Genomic DNA, 20,832 nt, shown 5'->3' on the forward strand with positions numbered 1-20,832 from the left:
GCCGCGGAGAGGAGGCGAATAAAGCGATAACGCACACACATCCCGCTCTCAGGTCGTCTCCCCGTCCTTACTGGAGAGGGAGGAGGAGGCCAGGCGCAGGCGCAGGCTCACTCTCACTCTCACTCCCCAATCTTAGTCACTTTCCTCAACTCTCTGTCTCCTCACTCCCCCACATCTCCTCTCCTCACTCATCCTTCAGTCGTCCAGACCCTTTCACATCTCGCCGTACGGATACCCTCACAGGCTCACACACAACGAGGTGTGCGCGTGTGTGCCACTTACACGTTCAACGTCCAATTGCAGACTGCAGCCGTTGTCCCTCCTGATCAACCACATCAAGGAAACCTGCCACCCCTCCTCGCCGCCGCAGTCCGTCATCTCGCATTCTCGACCCCCAAAGGACCCGGGAGGATTTTCCCGTTGAGAGGATGTGACCGTCTTGTTTTTTTTTTCTCTCTATCTTCCATCGGGCTGCCCGCGGTTTGCTCTCCAAATTAAATCTTCTGCCCAGTCGTCTTGGCCTCGAACCTCCCCGCTTCGATCGCCATTGCATAACGGAGTAGATCCAGTGTCATGATCTGATCTGACCATGGCACCCACATGAAGCGATCCATCTCATTACTCAGCTCTTAACCTAACACTGGTTCCTTCTCAACTTCGCATCGTGGCTTTTTTTGTTGGACTCTTCTCTTCTAGTCCTCTTGGTTGCTCTGGGTGAGATACCCGTGTCTCCAGCATGGTCTACTGCGGTAAGCCGTCGAAAGGCTGTTCCAACTGTCGTGAGCGCAAGATCAGGGTAAGTTCCCTATCCTTGTTGTAGATATTACGCAACTCGTGCAGCTAGGTCTGCCCTCGTTGTTGATTGCCAAAAGTCTCTTGCATGGCGGCGAGGAGGCAACGTCTTCTCGAACAGCGGGAGAGTCCCCTGATTTTAGGCTAATGACGACGCCAATAGTGTGATCAAAAGGAGCCCGGCTGTGGCCAGTGTGAGAAGCGACAGCAACAATGTCCTGGCTACCGAAACCTCGTCGACCTCATGTTCCGAGATGAGAGTTCACACGTCATCAAAAAAGCTGCCAAAACGAAGGCAAGGGGTCGATTAAAGAATGCACAGGCCTCGAGTGCCGGATCGTCCTCCGGAAATGTAATAGCAAGCACCGACCACGACAGCTCCGATCCGAGTCCTGGAACGGCCGTAAAATCCGGCGTTCGGCGCCAATATCCACCTCGTCCCATGGATACCACGATGCAGAACATGACCATTAGGCATCGGCCACGGCAGATTCAATGGTCTTCCTCCTCCTCCGATAGCGATGACGACGAAGACGGGCCCTGGTCAATGGCACCACGCGCAAGGCCTTTGTACTCTTTGTCGCCCTCATACCAGGAACGTGGCACAGCCTTTTTCTTTTCTCGCTATGTCTCCATGGACGAGAATGCCTGTCATCAAAATTATGACTTCATCTTTGATGTCTGGCGTCCCGCCAGCATGCTGCCCAGTCGACAAGCGGACGGCGTGATGGCCAGTATAGCTGCTGTGGGCTTGGCAGGCCTTTCACACCTGACGATGTGTGCAGAAATGATGGACTGGTCGCGTCGGAGCTACGGCGCCGCTCTCAAGATGACAAATGATGCTTTAAGAGATCCCGTTGAAGCCGTTAAGGACACCACCATGTTGTCCATTCTCGTGTTGGGCACCTACGAAATGTTAAGCGGTCGTACCAACCAGACAGTGAGAGCTTGGCAAAACCATCTGAACGGCGCCTCTGCTCTGGCCAAGATGCGAGGCCTCGGCCAGTTCAGAACCAGAGCGGGAGCACGAATGTTCATGATGCTGACGCAGATCGTCCTCATCAACTGTATGCAGAGAGACATGCCCATGCCGCAGTCTCTCATCGACCTCCGGAACCAGCTGGGTATGCTTTCGGGCGGAACTGACCCTGGCTGGCGATTATCTGGTCCCATATACAAGGTCATGCAGTTGCGGTACGACATTAACAGCGGGAAACTTAACCAGACGGCGGATATCATCAGTCAACTGTCTAATGTCGATCAAGACTTTGCGGATGTCATTGCCGATTTGCCTGAAACGTGGAGATACAGATCCGTGAGGCTTGCGACAGCACACCCAGCCGTTTTCGATGGTCACCGCTGTGATGTATACGCTACGCTAGGGCTGGCCGCGACATGGAACGGCGTCCGATCGATAAGAATGATGGTACACGAGACCATCCTCGGAGAGCTCTTCAAATGCTTTCAGGGCCAGCACATTATGCTCTGGCCGTACGAAGCAAGATTGCAACTGGCAAAGTCTGTCGAAGTGTTGGAGAAACTTTGCGAAACTGTGTTGGCAAGCATTCCTCAACATTTCGGCGTTGTCAACTTCAGAGACGCCATGTTTAGAGGCGGCGGCGGCGGCTCAGCATCAGCCATTGTACCAGCAACGAAGTCCCCGTCTCGAATTGTGCGGTCTCCTTCAATTTCTTTGTCATCGTCTTCGCCGTCGTCCGCGGCTGAAACGCCGCCCAGCCCGAGGTCTTTCAATGGTCCAACTCTGCAAGATCCAACCTACGCAAAGGGCCGCAGCAACGATGCTGAGCGGTTCATGACCCTTGCTTCCGCAAGCAATACGATTGTGTGGCCGTTGTACTTGGTTGGCGTTTCATCATGTTGTACGCAAGAAGTCAAAGACTTTGTCGTCGACCGATTGAAAGCAATCCTCGAAGAGTCGGGGTTGATGCAAGCTCATGGAGTGGCCCTTATGGTTCGGGACAAGGAAGTATATATCCCATGGTCTGATGTATCCTGGAATCGGATGCCTCAGACACATATACCGTCCGACTTGGTCGTATAGAGCTGGAGAGCTCAGTGAGGCGTGGCTGAATCGCTTGCTGCCTTTGTATTAATAGACATATACATAGATGGTGCGCAGATGATCCTAGTAACTTTGGATGTGCAGTAACGTGGTCAAAAGGGGTATCATGTCTTTTCTTCGTCCTGTAGCCTTTTAACTATATCAGCGTCAAGTCGGCCACGATGTCTCACCAGTTATCGAAATTGCCGAATCCGCCGCTTTTGAACTTCTTCTTGGCCGGCTCCTCCCAGGTATCCAGGTCGGCCGCCCCCTTATCCGTAGCAGCGGAGCCCTGCGACTTCAGGTATTTGCCCACGCCAGCACCGGCACTCCCACTATCCACGGTGCCGTCGGCTCGGATTCGCTTGCCCGTCCACGTTGTCTTGTCGTCTTCGGTTCCTCCACTCAAGGCTATTGCCTGCCTCTTCTTTTCCAGATTATCGGTCTCGCTCTTTTCCTTGAGGAACTCTTGAAACGGATCCAGATAGACCACCACGTCTTTCATAACAATCTTGTTGAGAGGTCTGTCGGACCCGTCAGTGGGAACGTCTTCCATCTTGGAAAGCACGTCGAGCCCACCAACAACCTTGCCAAATACAGTATGCTTGTTGTCCAGGTGCTTTGTTGGCCGATAGATGATGAAGAACTGGCTAGAGTTGGTATTCTTGCCTTTGTTTGCCATACTAAGAACGCCGCGAGCATCATGCGTCAAAGGCCCATCAAACTCGTCTTCAAAGTTCTTTCCCCAGATGCTGGTGCCGCCCTTGCCTGTGCCTGAAGGATCGCCTCCTTGGAGCATGAAGTTTTTGATGTTTCGGTGGAAGGTGACACCCTTATAATAGCCCTTCTGGGCTAGTCTCATAAAGTTCCATACCGCGCGAGGTGCGTATTCCGGATACAGTTCGATGTTGAGGTCGCCCAAATTTGTCTCTATGCGGACATATCCTTTGATTTTGACCCGTTTCGGCTTGAGCATGTACTCTTCGTCAGTCAAGAGTGCCCGCTCGCCACTCGTCTCGGGCGTGAGGCCTGTGCTGGTGAAACTGGCAGCAGCTCTGCCGTTGGTGTAGACCGCAGCATTTGACGGGATCTTTTTCTCCGTTACCATGGATTTCCTTTGTCCTGCCGATGCTGCCTTCACAACGGCACCTGAAGAGCGGTTGACGTCGGTGCCTCCATCGCGTTCCTTCCTCGCTTTCTCGACAGCCTCCTTTGCGCGCAGAACCTTGTCACCAATCCTGCCTAGCGCATCAATGTTGACGTTACCATTTTTCCGCTCCTCCTCTTGCTCCTTGCTCAGGATAGCATCTTCGCCATCCTTGAGGTATTTGAACTGGCTCAAGTCTCTGCTAGCAGCGTTCTGGGGGTCCTGCAAGGTAATGATATCCGCTCTTGTAAACTTTTCGTCATCAACAAGATCCTGCCAGTTCTTCGCCTTGATGTTCATTCGTTCGACGGTCTCCCAGGCGAAGACGTTTGCATATGTTCCATGACGAATCGCAACGATGTGGGTGTTGTCAGTAAAGACCTTGAAGGTGACGGGATCGATCAAATCGCCTTGGCCATCGCTTAGGCCTGCGCTCCTCGAGTCGGTTTCGGCGTTCCTTGAAAAGTTGAGCTTGATCAGGTCTTTGGCGTTCAATGGCTCGCCATTGACAGGGTTTGTGCTGTGCTTGTCCAACCACGAACTGATGATTTCAACGTCGAATATGGTACCATCCTTGGTGCAGACCGGATTCTTGAAGGGCTGGAGGCTGGCGGCACAAAAGTTGAAGGGTAAACGGCGAAAGGAGCCTCGCGACCGCGAATTGACATTGGCGCCGGCGCTGGCAGAGTAGGCATCCGATGATGACCACTCAGAATGGGTGATGTAGAGCTTGTCTGTGTTTTTACCCATTGTCGCCGTTGACTAGGTTTGGTCCTTGGGCGGAATTGAATGAGGCTGGCAGACTTATGATGGCGATATCGCGATGTGAAGGACGTGGGTGTTTTGTCGTAGCCGCGCCATACAATCAATAATTGCAGAAGTTGAACCTGAGCCGGGAAACACGACAGGAATCTTCACCAGTGATCATGCAGGAGCGACGACTAGCGACACCCTGGCAGGTGGCAGGGTGGCTCCCGTCGTCGGCCCCAGCGGGGTGGCTGCCGTGCGTGCGGCGGCACCTTGTACCTAGTATGGGGCTGAGGCAACCTGTCCTCCCTACCTTACGGGTAGGTTCCCTTACCTTCGGGTACCTAAGCTACCTTCTTTAGGGATATCTGCGTCTGAATACGGAGAAAGGTACCTATGTTTCATCTAGTAGCTCTGCGTGGAATCCAGTAGCGCAGTGTTCCCTGGCGTACTGACCAATGAAACTTTCCAAGTGTTGAAAGTTCTAGCAGTAAGCGTACGTACCTCGGAGCTTGGCACGCACCTCCCTCACGCTGCAAGTTTCGCGTAAGGTCCGGTTCCTGTCTGCCAGGCTGGCACTGACAGACTTCCATCTACTACAAGCTCCCTTCAACACCGTCTCCGTGCAACGTATCCGAATTGGCCGGATTTGCTGAAATCCACGATCTCTCAGCGCCATTATTCAACCGTACCCAAGTCGCATGCCCTCTTTTGGTTCGGCATGCTACACGCGATCATCGTCTCAGCAACATCGTCGTAGATAGAGCTGGCTGGAGCTTGACACCCAAGACTAGCATCACGCAGCGATCGCCTCTCCTCGACTTCTAGTCTACCAAACCTTAAATACCTACTCTCCGTCGCAGTCTTCCGGTCGACGGTACCTGTTCTCAAGATGAAGGCCTGGCTCTATGCCTCCGTCCTGGGCATGTCCCTTTGGGCGGCTAATGCTCTGGAGGTGAAGATGGTAAGACTCCTATCTTGAGGCAATGATTGCGACATACCTACCCCGGTGCCCTTTGAAGCTAATTTGACCTCGTTTTCATAGGACCAAACGGACGAAAACAGACAGAGATGCTCAGGTAATTCCGGCAGTGGCTAGAGAGCGTAGATGCTATGCACGACACGATACTGATAATGGTTTAACGCAGGCATGTACAGCCGCAGCGCCTGGGGCGGACCCGTCGACCCTTACATCAACGTCATGTTCATCCCGAAGGAAGCGCCAGCGGACCAGGATCCTACCGTGAGCTTGGTCATCTTCGAGTGGAAAGACGAGGACTTGATCGGCGTTCGCGAGACTCCGGATGCAGAGAATGTAAGATACCCTCTTGCGACAGGCCCGAGAACAATTAAAACGGGTGACTGACACTCCGTTTTAACCAGAAAATCGGCATTTGCCAGGAAGCATTCGTTAAGAAGAACTACTGCAACGAGACGGACATTGGCAAGTTCATCATCGATAAGGAAGCCACGACGAAGTCGAAGAACATCATCGAAACGAAAGCCATTCACCTCAAGGAGCCCCAGAGCACCAAATACATGATCAAGAAGACGGGCTACTACTGCGTCCTGACCGATAAGTTCACCGCGGGCGAGTTTACCGCCGTCGTGGAGTTCCGTAATGCCTACGGCGAGCTGCCCGCGACTCAAATCCCGAAGTTACCCTTCTACGGAGGAATCACCATTCTCTATGCCTTAGTTGCCGTATTCTGGGGCTTCTTGTACTACCAGCACCGCCACGATATTCGTAAGTCGAAAGTTCCGATGCAGTTGTTGCCCATCTGACCACAATCCCAGTACCGGTTCAGAACTACATTACGGCCATCATTATCTTCCTTGTTGTGGAGATGCTCTTGACATGGGGATTCTATGGTGAGGCTCCCTTTTCTCAGTTGCAAGAAAGTAAATTGACCCAAAACAGACTACCTCAACCGAAATGGTGCAAATATCGGCTCCAAGGTGTTGTTAGTAATAGTAGCCATTTTGAACGCCGCTCGCAACTCATTCTCTTTCTTCCTGTTGCTCATTGTCTGCATGGGCTATGGTGTAGTTAAACACACGCTCGGGCGAACGATGATCTGGGTACGCTGGCTGGCGATTGCCCACTTTGTTTTCGGGCTCGTATATGCGATCACCAGCTTGCTGATTACTCCAGACGCTGCTGGTAAGCCGTCATAACCTGTGATATCAAGCGGCTCAGACCGTTCCGGACTAACACACTATAGGGCCCTTTGTGCTTCTCATCGTCCTCCCTCTTGCAGGCACACTTACCGGATTCTACATCTGGACGCTGAACTCCCTGAATTTCACACTAAAGGATCTGCGTGAGCGTAAGCAGCATGCAAAGGAAGCCATGTACAAGAAGCTATGGTGGTGTATCCTCATCAGCATTTTCGTCATCTTCGGCTTTTTCTTCTTCAACAGCTTCAGCTTCGCATCAGTCAGCGACCCCGACTACGTTCCCTTCCACTGGAAGTCGCGGTGGTTCGTTCTCGATGGCTGGCTGAATCTTGTCTACTTCGCCGATGTGGCATTCATCGCCTACGTCTGGAGACCGACGGCCAATAACCGACGCTTCGCCATGAGTGACGAAATTGCACAAGACGATGATGGCACGTTCACGATGGCTGACATTGGCGGCATTGATTCAGATGATGATGACGAGGAAGCCCAAGTGGGCAAGAACAACACCACTGCTCCATCATCCACTCCTGGTCACGGCGGCTCCTCAGCCGCACCGGCGAGCATGCCCCAAGCGCAGCCACAAAGACACATTCCTCGCGAGTCTTTGGATGGAGAGACCATCTTCGCAGTGGGAGAAGATGGCGACAGGTTCTCGGATGATTCTGATGAGGAAGACGCCAAGCTTGTAAGCAAGAAATAGATGGTGGGCATTTTTGGGTTCCGGGCATCAGCAAAAGCAGCAATTGCGTAATTGCAGTGTAAAGTATGCACTTCAAGGGCGGCGTTGGCGTAGTATACTCGGTTTCCGTCATTTAGGAGAGAAGGTTCATTGTCATGTCATGTAGAGGTCGGAGGTACCCCATTGTCAATTATATGATCGCAAATAATGCTCTTGAGTCTGCTCTCGTTTGGTATCATTTTACAAGTGATTGTTAGGACAATTCTTACACATCGCCGCCAAAGCCGACGGGACGCCTCCTTCCATCATTCTCAGGCAAGATGGCCATTGCCTTGTAGACCTTTCCCATCCCGCCGGGGCCACGATCAACGAGACGCTTCCAGGCACCCTCAATGGCCTGCGCCTTATCGGCGGCCGCCCTGGCTTTGACTTGCTTGGTCAACACCTGGGCACGCTCTTTGATGCCCATCTGACCCAGAAACGCGCCTTGGTCGACCGGCCCGTGGACCTCAACACCCTCACTCGCGACCATCGCTGCCTCGGCGATAGCGGTGAAGTCGACGTCAGCGCTCAGGTCGACAAGGCCGGGTTCCGAGAAGGGACTGACGCGGCGGTGACGGCGGATACCCCTCAGAGAGTTGATGGGGACGGTGTCGGACGTGCCGTAATCCAGGATCAGTGCCGCGCCTGACGGCCGGGGCTTGGGATGCTGCTTTGAGCCGCCGATACGGCTGGCAAAGTCGGCGGCGTAGATGGAGGCGTCGGGGCAGATCTCGGCTACGGCGTCCGGGACGGTGGCCTTTAGACGGCGGTAGCGGGATGAGGTCTCGGGGACGTAACGCGAATGGCGGGTTGGGCCTGTGGCGAGCGTCATTTGGAAATCGGGTATCGGGTCGCCCTGTTCTGATTTCGGTATGTTCATGGTTGCGTGAGTGGCGTCTGGCGGGGTTGGCGAGACGAGCATCTCGCGCCATTCGATCTTGGGCCCTTCAGGTTCACGAGGAGGGGGACTTCTCGGGGCGGGTTGTCCTGATATGGGCTCTTTGGGCGGTGAAGGGGGGACGGTGACGGCTTGGAAGGCGTGGATGGGCAGCGCATCGAAGAACTCGTGTGCCACTATCAAGGGCATCTTCTCGGGGCCTGGGGACGGTGTCAGCCTTTGTAATTCTCCCGAAGCTGTAACGGACCCACGATACTTACTTTGAGGGATAGACTTGATGGTCTCGGTCCAGACGATGGGTAAGTTGGTCCGCTTGCAAACGCTGTGATAGCCGACTTTGGATTCGGTCATGGGCGCGTCAGGGCCGCAAAGGAGGTTCTTCTGCGCCTCACGGAGCTGAGGGCTGGCCTCAACCATGTAGATGGCGTCGATGCTTTGCGCAAAACCCTTGAAGTTTTGCATAGTCTATACATGGCATATCAGTCGTGAACATTTAATCGCCATAGGTAACTCGATTCTACTCACACGAAGCATATCGTCCATCAGAGTGCCGCGTCCGGGGCCGACCTCCATGAGCTCGACGCCCTTGCTGGGCTTACCCTGGCTCAACCACTCCGCAACGAACCAGATGCCAATCAGCTCGCCGAATATCTGGGAAATCTCAGGCGACGTGACGAAGTCTCCCTTCAAGCCAAACTGATCTCTGTTCTCTTCGGCCAAACCCGTATAGTATCCGTCGATGTCACCAGTCAGACACATGCGCATATAGCTCGCGAGAGGTACGGGACCTGTCATCTGCGACACGAACAACATTAGAGGAATGCAATCAATGGCAGGGAAGAGCTTGGGCGTAATACCGAGATAGCCTCGGCCAGCTGTTTCGCCAAAGGCGTGGACCATTTCCTCTCCTCTCCATCCCGCCTCGATACCGTGCTTGAAAAGCATCTGGAAGCACGCGCTGCGCTGGTCCGCTGCACGGCGCGGGATATGGCAGCGCCTCGCAGGCCGTCCAACAGAACGCTTTGACGAGACAGTCGCTGCATCTTTGCTTATTTCCAAAGGTGGTCTTTGCTATTTCGAGTAAACTCCTGGGTTTCAACGAGCTGTCGCGATCATCGCGGGATTCCACGAGAAAGAGAGGTGAGTCCTCAGTAGCACATACGCATGCGGAACTGCAATTCGAGGAAGTGTTTCTCGTCTCGGGCTAGATAGGTAGCCTTTTATGATTTTCGCTTCGTTCGCTTCGTTCGTTCGTTTCGTTCACGGCTGCGCCTCGTGAGAGTTTCCAGTGACAAGCAGGAGGAGCTTCTGGAGCTTTGTCAAACCAAACTTTTGGGGTACGATAAGATAAGGGACGTATTACCTCCAATTCCGGAACGGCAACTAAAGCTCTGGCTGTGACTTGCATGAGCTCCCGCCGCCGGGTCTCCGAGAAAAAACAAAAGAATGGGACAAAGTCGGAGCAGGGTAGCCGCCGACTCGCCGCGCCTGATCCCTGCTTCACTGCAGGGCACCACCTGAACGGCAGCGCGATTGCAAGTCGAGGGCTATTCCCAAGTTGCGTAAATCACAACGAAACTGCCACACACGAGTCCCCCGACAACCCCTCTCGAGACGAAGACTGGAGACTCACCTACATCACATGCTCTCTTAAGTAAAAGGAGGCTTCTCCATCTGTTACGACCAAAACCACAACCACGTCGCCGCCGACCATGACGAGCAACGCCAAGTCGAGGTGGGCAGACAGCGCAGAGGACGCAGCCCTGGATGCAAAATTGAAGCGAGAAAAGGAGGAGAAGAAACGTTTGAAAGCCGAAAAGGCGCGCAAAGCAGCCGAGGCGGAACGATTGGCGCAGCAGGCGAGGGCGGCGAAGAACAGCAATGGAGCCGAGAACGACGGCGAAGGCGACGACAGCACACGGCCAGCGAAACGGCGCAAGTTCACGCCCGACGCTGAAGACAGGACGACAACGGCCGATGGCGATGGCGGTGCGCCGCTAGACGTAAAAGAGGGCGCGGCGAAGCTCATGCGCTTCCCCGTCGGCCACTGGGGCAAGTGCCGGAGCGTGGAGAACTACGACAAGCTCAACGATATCGAGGAGGGCACATACGGCTGGGTGTCGCGGGCAAAGGAAGCTTCTAGCGGAAAGGTCGTTGCGCTCAAGAGGTTGAAGATTGAACCGAGTGATCGCAACGGGCTGCCTGTGACGGGACTGCGAGAGATACAGATCCTGCGAGATTGCAACCACCGCAATATCGTCAATCTTGAGGAGGTTGTTGTGGGAGACGACACTTCAAAGATTGAAAAGTACGTAATAAATCTATCTATAAATTTGCTCCCACGGTGGTGACAATGCTAACAAGAGAGTCTATAGCATCTTTCTAGTACTAGAGTTCGTCGAACATGACCTCAAAAGCATCCTAGAAGACATGCCCGAACCCTTCCTCCTCTCCGAAGTCAAAACCCTTCTCCGACAACTAACCGCCGGCGTCGCCTACCTCCACGACAACTGGATCCTCCACCGCGACCTCAAAACCTCGAACCTCCTCCTCAACAATCGCGGCCAGCTCAAGATAGCAGACTTTGGCATGGCGCGGTACGTCGGCGACCCGGCCCCGAAGCTGACCCAGCTCGTCGTGACGCTGTGGTACCGCTCGCCCGAGCTGCTCCTCGGCGCCAGGGCCTACGGTAAAGCCGTCGACATATGGAGCGTGGGCTGCATCTTTGGCGAGCTCCTAACACGGGAGCCGCTGCTGCAGGGCACCAACGAGGTCGATCAGGTGACCAAGATCTTTGAGCTCTGCGGCGTACCTACGCAGGAGACGTGGCCATCGTTCAGGAGCCTGCCCAACGCGCGGTCCTTGCGATTTCCAAAGACGCCCAATGCCACCGGGTCCATGATACGGACCAAATTTACTACACTGACGAATGCCGGGTGTAAGTTGCTCAACGACTTGCTCTCGTTGAACCCGGATTCGAGGCCGTCGGCCAAGGAGATGCTGGAGCACAAATATTTCAGGGAGGATCCAAAGCCTAAGAAGGAGGGCATGTTTCCAACGTTTCCTAGCAAAGCTGGCCAGGAGAAGAGGCGAAGACATGAACCGAATGCTCCCGTTCGTGGGCAGAATGCGGCAGATCTGGGTGATGTCGACTTTAGCGGCATCTTCCAGGGCAGAGACAAGGAAGAGAAGGGCGGTGGATTCTCACTCAGGCTGGTGTAGAGAAGAGTTGATAGTTCATACGGCCATGTATCAGCCAGTATCATCAATTAAGCTATATATCAAGATAACACTCATAGACGTCTTGAGTTTACCTATATGCGGAGTCATATTTTGCCCGACCATGCTTCGACACGTAACGCCGCCCTTTGTGTTGTGTAAAAATGACCACCGTAAATGATTACCGCTGGACTCTTGTTCCTCGCTCTTGTTAGGCCCCCAAAGCAACTAGATATTCAAAAATTACAGATGAAAATTTTTGGTCATTATAGAACACGTCATTAAAGCATGCCCACTCCCGCGACAAACCATGTGAAGCTGGCCACCGTGAGAATGCTCATACCGACAGCCATGCCGAGAGCCTTGCTATCGAGACCAGACGCAGCAGAGCACGTTGCGCAGTTCCACTCGTTCAGGGGCTTGTATTCTTGAGCCTTGTACATGCCAAACTTGAAGCTGGAATAAACGCCCAGGTAGCCAGGCTGAGCAGTAGCACTGACGCTCGATTCCGCGTCGTAGATAACAAGAGTGTATTCGTCGTTTCGCAGCGGCGCTGAGGGGTCGGTCGCCTGCACGCTCGAATCCCAGGTGAAGGAGGCAGGTTGGGCAAAAGTCATGTTCTGTGTCAATGTCCAGGTTTGGGCCATGGATGAGCATGAAACAAGGACATCGATGGCCGTAGGAGAGGCCTGAAGGTTTGTGTAGTTCCATCCCCAGGTGACGTAGTCTCCAATTTTGTAAAGATTGATAGACTGAGCCGTGGCCGCTGGCGTGATCATGGTAATGCCACCAGCCGGATCTGTGTCATCGAAAGAGGTCGACTTGGACTTGCTGGTGCCGGTCTTGGTGCCAGTGCCCGTCTCAGTGCCTGTAGGAAGCTTTGCGGTGTTGAGGTTGGTGGTCTTCGCGCCGCCAGTGTTTGTCTCCTGTGCCGTTCCTGTTGCTGTGGCGCCAGTCTTCGCAGTCGCGGTCTGAGTTGCAGCGGCTGCTGAGTAAAGTTAGCTAAAGAGGTTCACAAACACAATGTGACGAGCGGGAGGCTCCCGAGGAAACGTGGCACGACATACCGGTTGAGGATTCATCGTTTTGCCGCACAACCAGAGCATCGACGTCTGGAAGCCACTTGGGCCAGGCGGAGGCCAGAGGAGTGAAGACGGCAAGGCCGAGGGCGAGAGACTGAACGGCCTTCATTTTGATGTGGGAGGAGGTAGATTCCCGGTGGAATTTATGAGTGAGTGTTGAAGATGAGGACGAGGTTCCTGGCGGGAGGACGTCGTCGAGGCCTTCGAAATTAACCAAAATGGGTTAATAAGCGAGTGTAGTCGGTCGAGAAGGACGTCCTTGGTGTCTTTCGATATTCAGTATCGAGTAGGCGTGGTTGAGGGAGATGGTGTTAGATCGTGGCCACCCCTATTTTCGCACAGTAAATTCGCAATAACAAAACCTGGGGGGTTGTGGTTGGCTTGTCGAGTAATTCGGAACCCGGAAGACTTGTGTTTGGTTTGTGAATTCCTCCTCTTTCAATAAACGACCAAAAACGAGCGGGTAGAATCAAGCGAGTGTCGATGTTTCGAATTAAACAGCAAAAAAGCGGATGTCGAGAAAGGGCGTTTGAATTGCTGCTGGGAAGCAAATCACATCAGGTTTGGGAGGAAAGAGGAGTCGACCAGGAGAGGGAGGAAGTAGAGGCACCAGCAGGCAGGCTAACTAAGAAGGCGCTGGAATGGGAGGAGAGATTTCGGGGCGGGTTCAACAGGAGGGAACGTGAATGGGGCTCCGATTGATTAGGTTTGGTGGATCCACAGCAACCAAGGCCCATCCCCCGAATGTGCAAGTGACTCTCGGGGGGAGAAGGGGGCCGGGGGGGGGGGTTCCTCGCGTCTCCTCGAACCTCCAGGGGAAGTTTGGGTGGTGGCCCAACGGTGCGAGTTTGGCTAAGGCGCGTTAAGGTAGTGACGGAATCATGGCACGGGCAAGGCCATAATCCGTATGAACGAAAAAATAACAATAAAAAAGAGAATGCAGGGCAACGCGATGCAGTAGGTACCTAGGGAACAGGGGCGAAGCCTGTTGGGCCGCACACCAATGCATTGAAAAAGATGGGGTGGCACAGCACAGCCCGGGCTGAGAAGAGGACATCGGACCAGTCAGCAAGGGAATCCAGCCAAACAGAGGGCTGGAAACAGTATTTTTTTTGGCTGGGGCATCCAATGCAGAAAAATAAACCCTGCATACGGGTATAGAGAGAGGCACTTCGTCTGCGTCGAGAGGATACCTAGGTACTCAAGGTATGTGGTGACAAAGTCACAATGGACAATGGACAGAACTTCATAGGCCACCCAACAGCCAACAGCCAACAGCCAACCGCCAGCCATCATGTTCCAACCGTCTTCCAATTCCCGTCTGGTCTCTTTCTCTCTTTTTCTAGGTACCAGTACCTGCCTCTTTGCGCTAAGAATCTTTAGTTCTACCGTCTAGCGTATCGACATGCCCTGGACCTTCCTCGGCCTGCATCCCCGCCACCCCAAAGCGTTGGTGCCGACCTCTTTTTTTTTTTTTCAGCTCGAGAGCGAAGTCTACCAAACAAGACTAAGACCTCGGTTTGTATGACATTTGGAAGAGTCCGAACCGTACAGAGTATTGTATAATACATCAATGCAAGACCCATGGGTAATGAGAGCATAGGTATCCATACTTGCCTGCACAGATACGGATGCCTCGTCTCCAAGGCACCCAGGCAATTACTGACCTAAGCTGAAGGTACGAATAGAAAGGAAGGAACCTGGACGGACGTGGGCGTCACTGACTTGGAGGTTCGCGACCTGGTGGTGCATCGGGTTCAGCATGTGGGGTCCACCCGGCACATCGTATTCCTTCCCCCTTCGTGTTGACATCCTCTAAAAATAATTACTCGGGACACGCGCCTCCACATCTTCAATCAATCATGAGACTGAGGCGAGACCGATAACCAGCCGCTTCCATCCGTTCATGATGATTTGCAGCCATCATGGCATCGCCTTCTGATGAGTTATTCTCTTCGAATAATCTGACAACACATCTATCTACCCACCTGAACACATGCCCGAGACTCTAAGCCGCTATTGCCATCGCCACCCTCAATGTGAGGTGAGCATCCCGTCGGATCTCCTCACGGGTTCCCCAACCCCCGACCCGAGCAACAAAGCCACCAACAGAAAATTCCCGTTGTGTTGTCCAGCAGGCTGTCTTAAGCCAGCTTGGGTTCTCACAAGCATAGCCAAGTCGTCTAGCTACATACACAAGACCATCAGGTAGTCGCCCAAAAGGTCTCAGCCTCTCACAGTTTCGGACCTTAACACATTGGTGGCTCGTAACACCACCTACGAGTTACCTCCACTCAGCCCGACATCCCGTCAGTACTTTGTAGCGACTACGGGTACGGAGTACGCAGCACAGAGAGGCATGAGGACCTGGAATGAGGTAGTCATCATTCGCTGCTTGGCATCGGTGATGCAGAGTCGCAGGGTCTTGGCCCGCTTTGCATCAACTCTGAGCAGGTTTTTGCGTGCACATCATGCCTACACAGAGTCAATTTGCCGTGCCAATCTTTCATACTTGCTGGACTGTTTTCGTGCATGCGACCGAGCGAGGCTGCAAGTCTGCATTAATGCTTTATTAGTGGCATATATTCCGACCAAATGCAAACCTCTTCCGTCCCGCCGGGATCGACGTTCATAGTCTGGATGCCCATGTCGTGATCCCTGGGTCAGGATGCGACAATCGACCGGGAGTTCCCAGCTTCGTGCGGCGAACAGCTCCGTCGTTGAAACCGTCTCTTTTCTGCGGAACCTCACCCAGCAAATTGACTGCACCAGTGATTCATTCAATCGCTCCAATGTATCAAGCAAAGCACAATCGTGCCAATATGGATGCTTCTTCAAACGTTGCTATACTCCGAGACATGTAGAGGTTCAGGAGACTGCGAGTTACCAACACCTTGCCCGATGACGAGTTGATACAACTGATTTTGGACCTTTTGTGCATACTAGGTAGGGCAGCTTGGACTGCATCAATCAAATTGAGCATCCCTCCGCATAACGATGGGTCACCACTGTTATCCGGTCCCCAATTTGAATACATTCCAGCCAGCATCGCCGTCACAAAAGCAACCCTTCCCTACCTGGCTGGGCCTCGGTCTATATCGGTGCAGCCTCCAGCACGGGAAACGGTGTTTAAGGAGTCCAAGTTCTTGTTCGGTGTCATGGTTTTGCGTCTGTGCAGCTTCAGGATTATTCTAGTCGGGTACGTGATGGTCAACCCCCAAGAACCAGAGTATCCCTACAGTGACTCTCGTGCCCAATCCAGGGGCCCCTTTATTATGGTGTCTAGTCAAGGTGCTTGCGTTCTCGACATTGAGTTTGAGTAACAAGGGACGAGGTTTGGACGACTCGAGACTTCCCGCCGGATGACGTGCCGCCTCAGGGACCACGGGCAGTCCTTCTCCCATCCCCAGGAACTGACTGGATCTGGCCTGGATGGATGCAGGATTGCTCTTCAACTCACCCAACAGACAGCAGATGGGTGGAGCACGAGCCACCACTCGCGATAAGGCGACCGAACTGCCTGCCTGCCCGCGCACCACACTTTGCGCTTATCGATAATACGATAAAAGCTGTCCGACAGGCACTGTGGCGGCCATGGCCGGGCAGGGAAGGCATTCCAAGTAGGTAAGGTACCTTTGTACCGCTCTCTGGGTGCCTGCCTCACCTGCACCTACCTTACCCGTCCGCGACTACCTCGATATCACACACAGCAGAGTTATTTCTCCAACTCAAAAATTCAAATGACCTTGGTCAATTGACATCACGGAGAACACAAAGGCCATGTCGTCTACGAAGGATTCCACGGTCTCGATCGACAGGAATTATCTGGACACCCCCATCAGAAGGTAAGACCTCTTACTTACACCTCGCCCGCGCTGGCAACCAAGCCACTCCCAGTCCGACCTATGAACATTATATCACGACGAAGGCTAACTACTCGAGCAGGGCTCAGTTGGTACGTCTTACACGATTGCCCATCCTTCACCTGTTCCTTCGTCTTCGTGAGGATTGCTGACGAAGCCTGCTTAAAGAACACCGACAATGATCCTAACTCAAGTTATCTCACCGTCACTATTACCCGCGCCGAGCATGACATCCTTGTCAAAAAGGCCCGAGAATTCGGTATGCACATAAATTATACTTTGCGCAGCTTCTTCCGGACATCAAAACCCCGATAATTCTCTAGTTATTGACTTCTCAATAGCAAATTTGCGTCGTAACCTCATGCAAGGTGGTGTAACTGAAGCTACCCTGGCTGTAAGTCGAGGCCTCCACCTTTGACCCCAGTAAACGTCACAAGCTAAGCGATGAGCTTCTAGGTATTGACCTGTGACGAGTCCAACTATCAAGAGGATAATGTTGAAGAGCAGTTCACTTCACCATCCGAGGCTCCTCGGAATGAGATTCAACGGCCAGTCAGCCATTCACGCGTGACGACTGCCCCAGCCACGCGAGGAAATGAAAACTCAAGTCGACCTCCTATCCAGCAACCTGTCAAGAGTGAGTGGGCTGAGGAGGAGCCTGGCACCCTTGATGAATCTGAGGTGACAATCTCTCCCATTGAGCCTGAGCTTAAGCCTGAACATGGTTTTGGGGATCAGAATGATTCCCAGTTGCCCATGCGGCCTCGCTTCGAGCGTTTGGCCACGCGGACTGTCTTGATCTTGAACCTCGCCGAAGGCACAACTCACGCTGACATCGTTGGCGTTGTGCGTGGTGGTCAGCTTCTGGACATCTTCATGAGACCTTACGACCGGACCGCCCATGTGTCTTTCCTGCATGGCACTGACGCAGCGGCCTTCCTTGAGCATACCCGGCGCCATGATCTATACATCAGACAGAAAAGAGTAGGCTACGCCGTTCGGTTTCCAGCGTCACGTATAGCTAATCGCAATGACAGGTTGATGTTCGATGGAGTGATCGACACTTCACCTTACCTGGCCATGTTGCGAGTAAGCTCGGCATTGGTGCTAGTCGCAATCTCATCCTTCGACGATGCGACCCGAAGCTCACCGAAGAGGAGATTCGCGATGATATGGAGCACATCCACAACTTGGTTGTCATCGCTGTCAGTTTCCGAGGCGGAAGCTGCTACATCAACACGAACTCTGTGCACAATGCCATGTTTGCGCGGACCTGCATGATGAGTCGATTGTGAGTAGTACTTCACGTTGAGCACGAGTGCTTTTAGACTAATACGTCAGCAGCAAATACAAGGGATCTAAAATCGAGTGGGACGTTGATGAATGTGCGCAGCCCTTGCCTGCCGAGCCTCAGCGAGTCCAGACTCAAATACCCCCGACCAGACGCCCAATGAATCCCATGGCCAACCGTTTCGAGCTTTTGAAGTTGGACAAGGCTGAGGAGGACGAGGAAAACATTCGGCCGAAGTTCCAACCAGCTCTCAGCCGAAGATTGTGGGTTGGTGACGAAAAACGACGTCCAGATCCCATACGAATTCCGGCGAACTTGGAATTGAGGGGCGGGGTTTAAGGGCTCCCTGGTATATGTTGGTCGTTTGAGCCTACGGGCCTCTGTTTTGGGTCTTTTGGGGGAAAGAGTTTGCTATGTTTCTTGGCGGGAGGGTAGTACGGAGTTCTAGAGATACCCTACGCTTCGAGTGCGTTTGCTACTTTTTAGAGGCTACTCTCTCCGCGGATCTTCGACTCCATCTGCGAAGACGGGATAGACCTCTGACTAATTCCTTGTGCGGTCGATTTTTCAGCATCAACAAGAGCATCAACTAGCCACGTGCCTCTCGTGACTTTTGTATATCTAACTGCTCCTCAAATAAGAGCAGAACGTCGAACTAACATGCAGTCCGTCCGATTCTACTTCCTTTGGCACACTTTGAACGGCGAGACTCCAGGGATTCTCATACTCACATCTTGAATCTGACCCTATGTGATGTCTCATTTTCGATCTTGCGCGAGTACACTGGCTTGGTTGGTCCTTTGTAAGTACAGCATTGAGGACCCAATGATTCGATATATTGCACCGAGCTACTTGCCTTCTGCTTTATTATTCCATTCTCGCATGTATTCCATCGTCCTACGAGAGGCCAAAGGGTGTATGGGCCACAGATTCAGAAGAAGCAGCGTCTCCTCGGTACAGTGCAAACTTGCTGGGGCCACGTAGCCTGGTGGTTAAACGGGTGATGAAGAAACTGGGACGCTGGTTTTTCGTAGGGATAGGGTTCGAACCAACGCCCGAGCTTTTTTGTTGATTTCTTTCCCATCTTCCTAGTCCTTCGGTGATGGGCTATTAGTTCCTGGGAGGCAGGTGACGTCCAATATCAGGCAGATGTTTCTGGAGACGATACAGGGAATAGAGAGCAGTCGTGCCTACCGCGTCCACACAAAACTTAACTCATGTCATGATACCAGGCTCGCTCTTGTGCTAGGCATATCAATCAACTGTTATATAGATTGGTAGGATATCAGAAATACATTCGTACTTCATAAATAGAACAAATTTTGAAAAAAGAAAAAAAAAAAACTCCAGTCCAAACGAGTCCTCCATCACCCGTATCCAACACCAAGCAGGTTACATACTAAAGCAAAACATCTCATCCCCTTACAAAAACCCCAGAAAACCAAGTACTCCTCAAACAACATTCCAAGCCTGGTCAATGGGCAAACTCACTCCGTTAATCGTCCTCGCCTGGTCCGTCGCCAAGAACACCACCGACTGCGCAACCTCAAGCGGCGTGATATCCGGCGTCGACTCGGACGCCTGAGCGTGGAGAGCATGAACGGGCTCAACCTGCGCGTACGCCTCGGCGTCGAACTCCTCGTCCCCTCCGTGGCCGGCGGCAATGGCCTTGCCAATGCGCGAGTCGATGGCGCCGGGGAGCACCGCGTTGCACCTGATGCCTTCCTTGCGGAAACGCCATGCCACGTTCTTGGTTGCGCCAATCTACCGTCCCAGGGGTGTCAGCGATATTCTATCTACCCTTACAATCTCCTGCCGAGATGTCTACCCAGCGAAGAAAAGGAGTTGACGAAGAAATAGGAGAAAGAAACGAACCAGACCGTGTTTGCTGCACGTGTACGCTATCCCAGCCACGGCCCCCGAGACGCCGGCCGTGCTGGCGACGTTGACGATGACGCCAGACTTCTTCTCGAGCATAAAGGGGATCACCGCTCTCATCATCTTGACCGGGACCGTGAGGTTCACGGCCACCACCCGATCCCATTCAGAATCCGTCACGCCGTCGGCGCTGCTAAACGATCCCATCACGCCCGCAACGTTGACGAGCAAGTCGATACGTCCGCTGGAAGTTCACCCGTCAGTCTGTCGTGTCTCCATCTCATCGACACCCTTTCCTCCCTCTTTTGACTACTCCTCTTCTCTCCCTTGCAACCAAAAAACTCACCCAAAAGAAGCAACAGCAGCATACACCCCATCCTCGCACGCCCTCGGCCCCGTGAGATCAGCGCGGTGGAAATGAAACCGGCCGTGGTCCGCCTCCTGGAGCAGCGCGTAGTTGAACTCGCGCGCGTCGAGCCCGCAGACGGAGTACTGGTGCGCCAGGAGCAGCTGCGCGCACGCGAGGCCCACGCCCGAGCCGCACCCCGTGACGATGGCGACCTTGCCGAAGCCCACGGGGTCGATGGTCGCGGGCGGGATGAAGAGGGCGTCTGGGGAGGTGGTGAAGAACATTTCTGGCTACTCGTTTCTAGCGGCTCTCCTTCCTATCTTGGCGGTCTAGGTCTTGGTCTGGAGAGCCAACTACAGAGGTAATTTAACAACTGATACTGGTGCTTGCTGTAAGTGGGAATCAAAGTTTCACGGCTGGATATGGCGTTTGCCCGTTTCTACGAGTTACTCTCCTCTTCAGTCTATGGGGTGCTGTTCTTTGACTTCTTATACCACCTCGCCTCAAAAGCCAAGTGGTGTCATCGGCGTGCCTGAAAGACGGCTACACCCGGACGAAACCTAGATGATTCGATGGGAAATCATAGCACACGCGGAGTC

General features: G+C 53.3%; 9 protein-coding genes across 9 annotated transcripts; 4 read left to right on the forward strand and 5 right to left on the reverse strand.

Annotated features, from left to right (window-relative positions):
- Positions 1-578: 578 nt before the first annotated feature.
- On the forward strand, positions 579-2,948 carry BDZ83DRAFT_242077 (uncharacterized protein). Its single transcript, XM_060501875.1, has 2 exons — positions 579-749; positions 956-2,948. The coding sequence occupies exon 2, from the start codon at positions 1,037-1,039 to the stop codon at positions 2,852-2,854; it is 1,818 nt and encodes a 605-aa protein (XP_060371247.1). The 5' UTR covers positions 579-749; positions 956-1,036; the 3' UTR covers positions 2,855-2,948.
- Positions 2,949-3,041: 93 nt separating this feature from the next.
- On the reverse strand, positions 3,042-4,751 carry BDZ83DRAFT_565316 (peptidyl-prolyl cis-trans isomerase-like 2; the record flags this gene model as incomplete). Its single annotated transcript, XM_060503740.1, has 1 exon — positions 3,042-4,751. One exon carries the CDS (start codon positions 4,749-4,751, stop codon positions 3,042-3,044), a length of 1,710 nt encoding a protein of 569 aa, XP_060371248.1.
- A 575-nt stretch (positions 4,752-5,326) lies between these two features.
- On the forward strand, positions 5,327-7,825 carry BDZ83DRAFT_598381 (lung seven transmembrane receptor-domain-containing protein). Its single transcript, XM_060506943.1, has 7 exons — positions 5,327-5,712; positions 5,794-5,827; positions 5,897-6,063; positions 6,132-6,495; positions 6,546-6,620; positions 6,670-6,912; positions 6,974-7,825. Exons 1-7 carry the CDS (start codon positions 5,641-5,643, stop codon positions 7,630-7,632), a joined length of 1,614 nt encoding a protein of 537 aa, XP_060371249.1. The 5' UTR covers positions 5,327-5,640; the 3' UTR covers positions 7,633-7,825.
- Positions 7,826-9,991, reverse strand: BDZ83DRAFT_598382 (S-adenosyl-L-methionine-dependent methyltransferase). The gene is made up of 4 exons (XM_060506944.1): positions 9,409-9,991; positions 9,077-9,346; positions 8,812-9,016; positions 7,826-8,751 (listed from the first exon to the last, which is right to left on the reverse strand). Exons 1-4 carry the CDS (start codon positions 9,592-9,594, stop codon positions 7,877-7,879), a joined length of 1,536 nt encoding a protein of 511 aa, XP_060371250.1. The 5' UTR covers positions 9,595-9,991; the 3' UTR covers positions 7,826-7,876.
- Positions 9,992-10,168: 177 nt separating this feature from the next.
- On the forward strand, positions 10,169-11,912 carry BDZ83DRAFT_242162 (kinase-like domain-containing protein). The gene is made up of 2 exons (XM_060501876.1): positions 10,169-10,859; positions 10,927-11,912. Exons 1-2 carry the CDS (start codon positions 10,264-10,266, stop codon positions 11,771-11,773), a joined length of 1,443 nt encoding a protein of 480 aa, XP_060371251.1. The 5' UTR covers positions 10,169-10,263; the 3' UTR covers positions 11,774-11,912.
- A 139-nt stretch (positions 11,913-12,051) lies between these two features.
- BDZ83DRAFT_564893 (uncharacterized protein) lies at positions 12,052-12,961 on the reverse strand (the record flags this gene model as incomplete). The annotated part of the gene is made up of 2 exons (XM_060503689.1): positions 12,052-12,755; positions 12,838-12,961. 2 exons carry the CDS (start codon positions 12,959-12,961, stop codon positions 12,052-12,054), a joined length of 828 nt encoding a protein of 275 aa, XP_060371252.1.
- A 1,060-nt stretch (positions 12,962-14,021) lies between these two features.
- On the reverse strand, positions 14,022-14,532 carry BDZ83DRAFT_598388 (uncharacterized protein). The gene has a single exon (XM_060506945.1). The coding sequence runs from the start codon at positions 14,451-14,453 to the stop codon at positions 14,238-14,240; it is 216 nt and encodes a 71-aa protein (XP_060371253.1). The 5' UTR covers positions 14,454-14,532; the 3' UTR covers positions 14,022-14,237.
- A 1,735-nt stretch (positions 14,533-16,267) lies between these two features.
- Positions 16,268-18,552, forward strand: BDZ83DRAFT_242239 (uncharacterized protein). Its single transcript, XM_060501877.1, has 7 exons — positions 16,268-16,697; positions 16,798-16,807; positions 16,884-16,974; positions 17,057-17,109; positions 17,172-17,699; positions 17,753-18,006; positions 18,060-18,552. The coding sequence occupies exons 1-7, from the start codon at positions 16,633-16,635 to the stop codon at positions 18,343-18,345; spliced, it is 1,287 nt and encodes a 428-aa protein (XP_060371254.1). The 5' UTR covers positions 16,268-16,632; the 3' UTR covers positions 18,346-18,552.
- Positions 18,553-19,458: 906 nt separating this feature from the next.
- On the reverse strand, positions 19,459-20,517 carry BDZ83DRAFT_746612 (uncharacterized protein; the record flags this gene model as incomplete). Its single annotated transcript, XM_060513297.1, has 3 exons — positions 19,459-19,770; positions 19,882-20,128; positions 20,231-20,517. The coding sequence occupies 3 exons, from the start codon at positions 20,515-20,517 to the stop codon at positions 19,459-19,461; spliced, it is 846 nt and encodes a 281-aa protein (XP_060371255.1).
- Between the last annotated feature and the right edge of the window lie 315 nt (positions 20,518-20,832).

This window comes from Colletotrichum acutatum (assembly GCF_030867785.1).
Source record: "Colletotrichum acutatum strain CBS 112980 chromosome Unknown BDZ83scaffold_3, whole genome shotgun sequence".
NCBI lineage: Eukaryota > Fungi > Ascomycota > Sordariomycetes > Glomerellales > Glomerellaceae > Colletotrichum > Colletotrichum acutatum.

What these genes read in the sequence shown, in the direction of transcription:
- BDZ83DRAFT_598388 (XM_060506945.1), bottom strand. Translation starts at nt 14,453, where the DNA reads ATGCTCTCATTACCCATGGGTCTTGCATTGATGTATTATACAATACTC.
- BDZ83DRAFT_242077 (XM_060501875.1), top strand. Translation starts at nt 1,037, where the DNA reads ATGTTCCGAGATGAGAGTTCACACGTCATCAAAAAAGCTGCCAAAACG.
- BDZ83DRAFT_242162 (XM_060501876.1), top strand. Translation starts at nt 10,264, where the DNA reads ATGACGAGCAACGCCAAGTCGAGGTGGGCAGACAGCGCAGAGGACGCA. An exon ending in GACACTTCAAAGATTGAAAA is followed by an intron (nt 10,860 to 10,926) that starts GTACGTAATAAA and finishes GAGAGTCTATAG; the next exon opens with CATCTTTCTAGTACTAGAGT.
- BDZ83DRAFT_598381 (XM_060506943.1), top strand. Translation starts at nt 5,641, where the DNA reads ATGAAGGCCTGGCTCTATGCCTCCGTCCTGGGCATGTCCCTTTGGGCG. An exon ending in AAACAGACAGAGATGCTCAG is followed by an intron (nt 5,828 to 5,896) that starts GTAATTCCGGCA and finishes GGTTTAACGCAG; the next exon opens with GCATGTACAGCCGCAGCGCC. An exon ending in AGACTCCGGATGCAGAGAAT is followed by an intron (nt 6,064 to 6,131) that starts GTAAGATACCCT and finishes CGTTTTAACCAG; the next exon opens with AAAATCGGCATTTGCCAGGA.
- BDZ83DRAFT_598382 (XM_060506944.1), bottom strand. Translation starts at nt 9,594, where the DNA reads ATGCAGCGACTGTCTCGTCAAAGCGTTCTGTTGGACGGCCTGCGAGGC. An exon ending in AGCTGGCCGAGGCTATCTCG is followed by an intron (nt 9,347 to 9,408) that starts GTATTACGCCCA and finishes TTCGTGTCGCAG; the next exon opens with ATGACAGGTCCCGTACCTCT. An exon ending in TGATGGACGATATGCTTCGT is followed by an intron (nt 9,017 to 9,076) that starts GTGAGTAGAATC and finishes TGCCATGTATAG; the next exon opens with ACTATGCAAAACTTCAAGGG.
- BDZ83DRAFT_242239 (XM_060501877.1), top strand. Translation starts at nt 16,633, where the DNA reads ATGTCGTCTACGAAGGATTCCACGGTCTCGATCGACAGGAATTATCTG. An exon ending in CAAAAAGGCCCGAGAATTCG is followed by an intron (nt 16,975 to 17,056) that starts GTATGCACATAA and finishes ACTTCTCAATAG; the next exon opens with CAAATTTGCGTCGTAACCTC. An exon ending in TATACATCAGACAGAAAAGA is followed by an intron (nt 17,700 to 17,752) that starts GTAGGCTACGCC and finishes TCGCAATGACAG; the next exon opens with GTTGATGTTCGATGGAGTGA.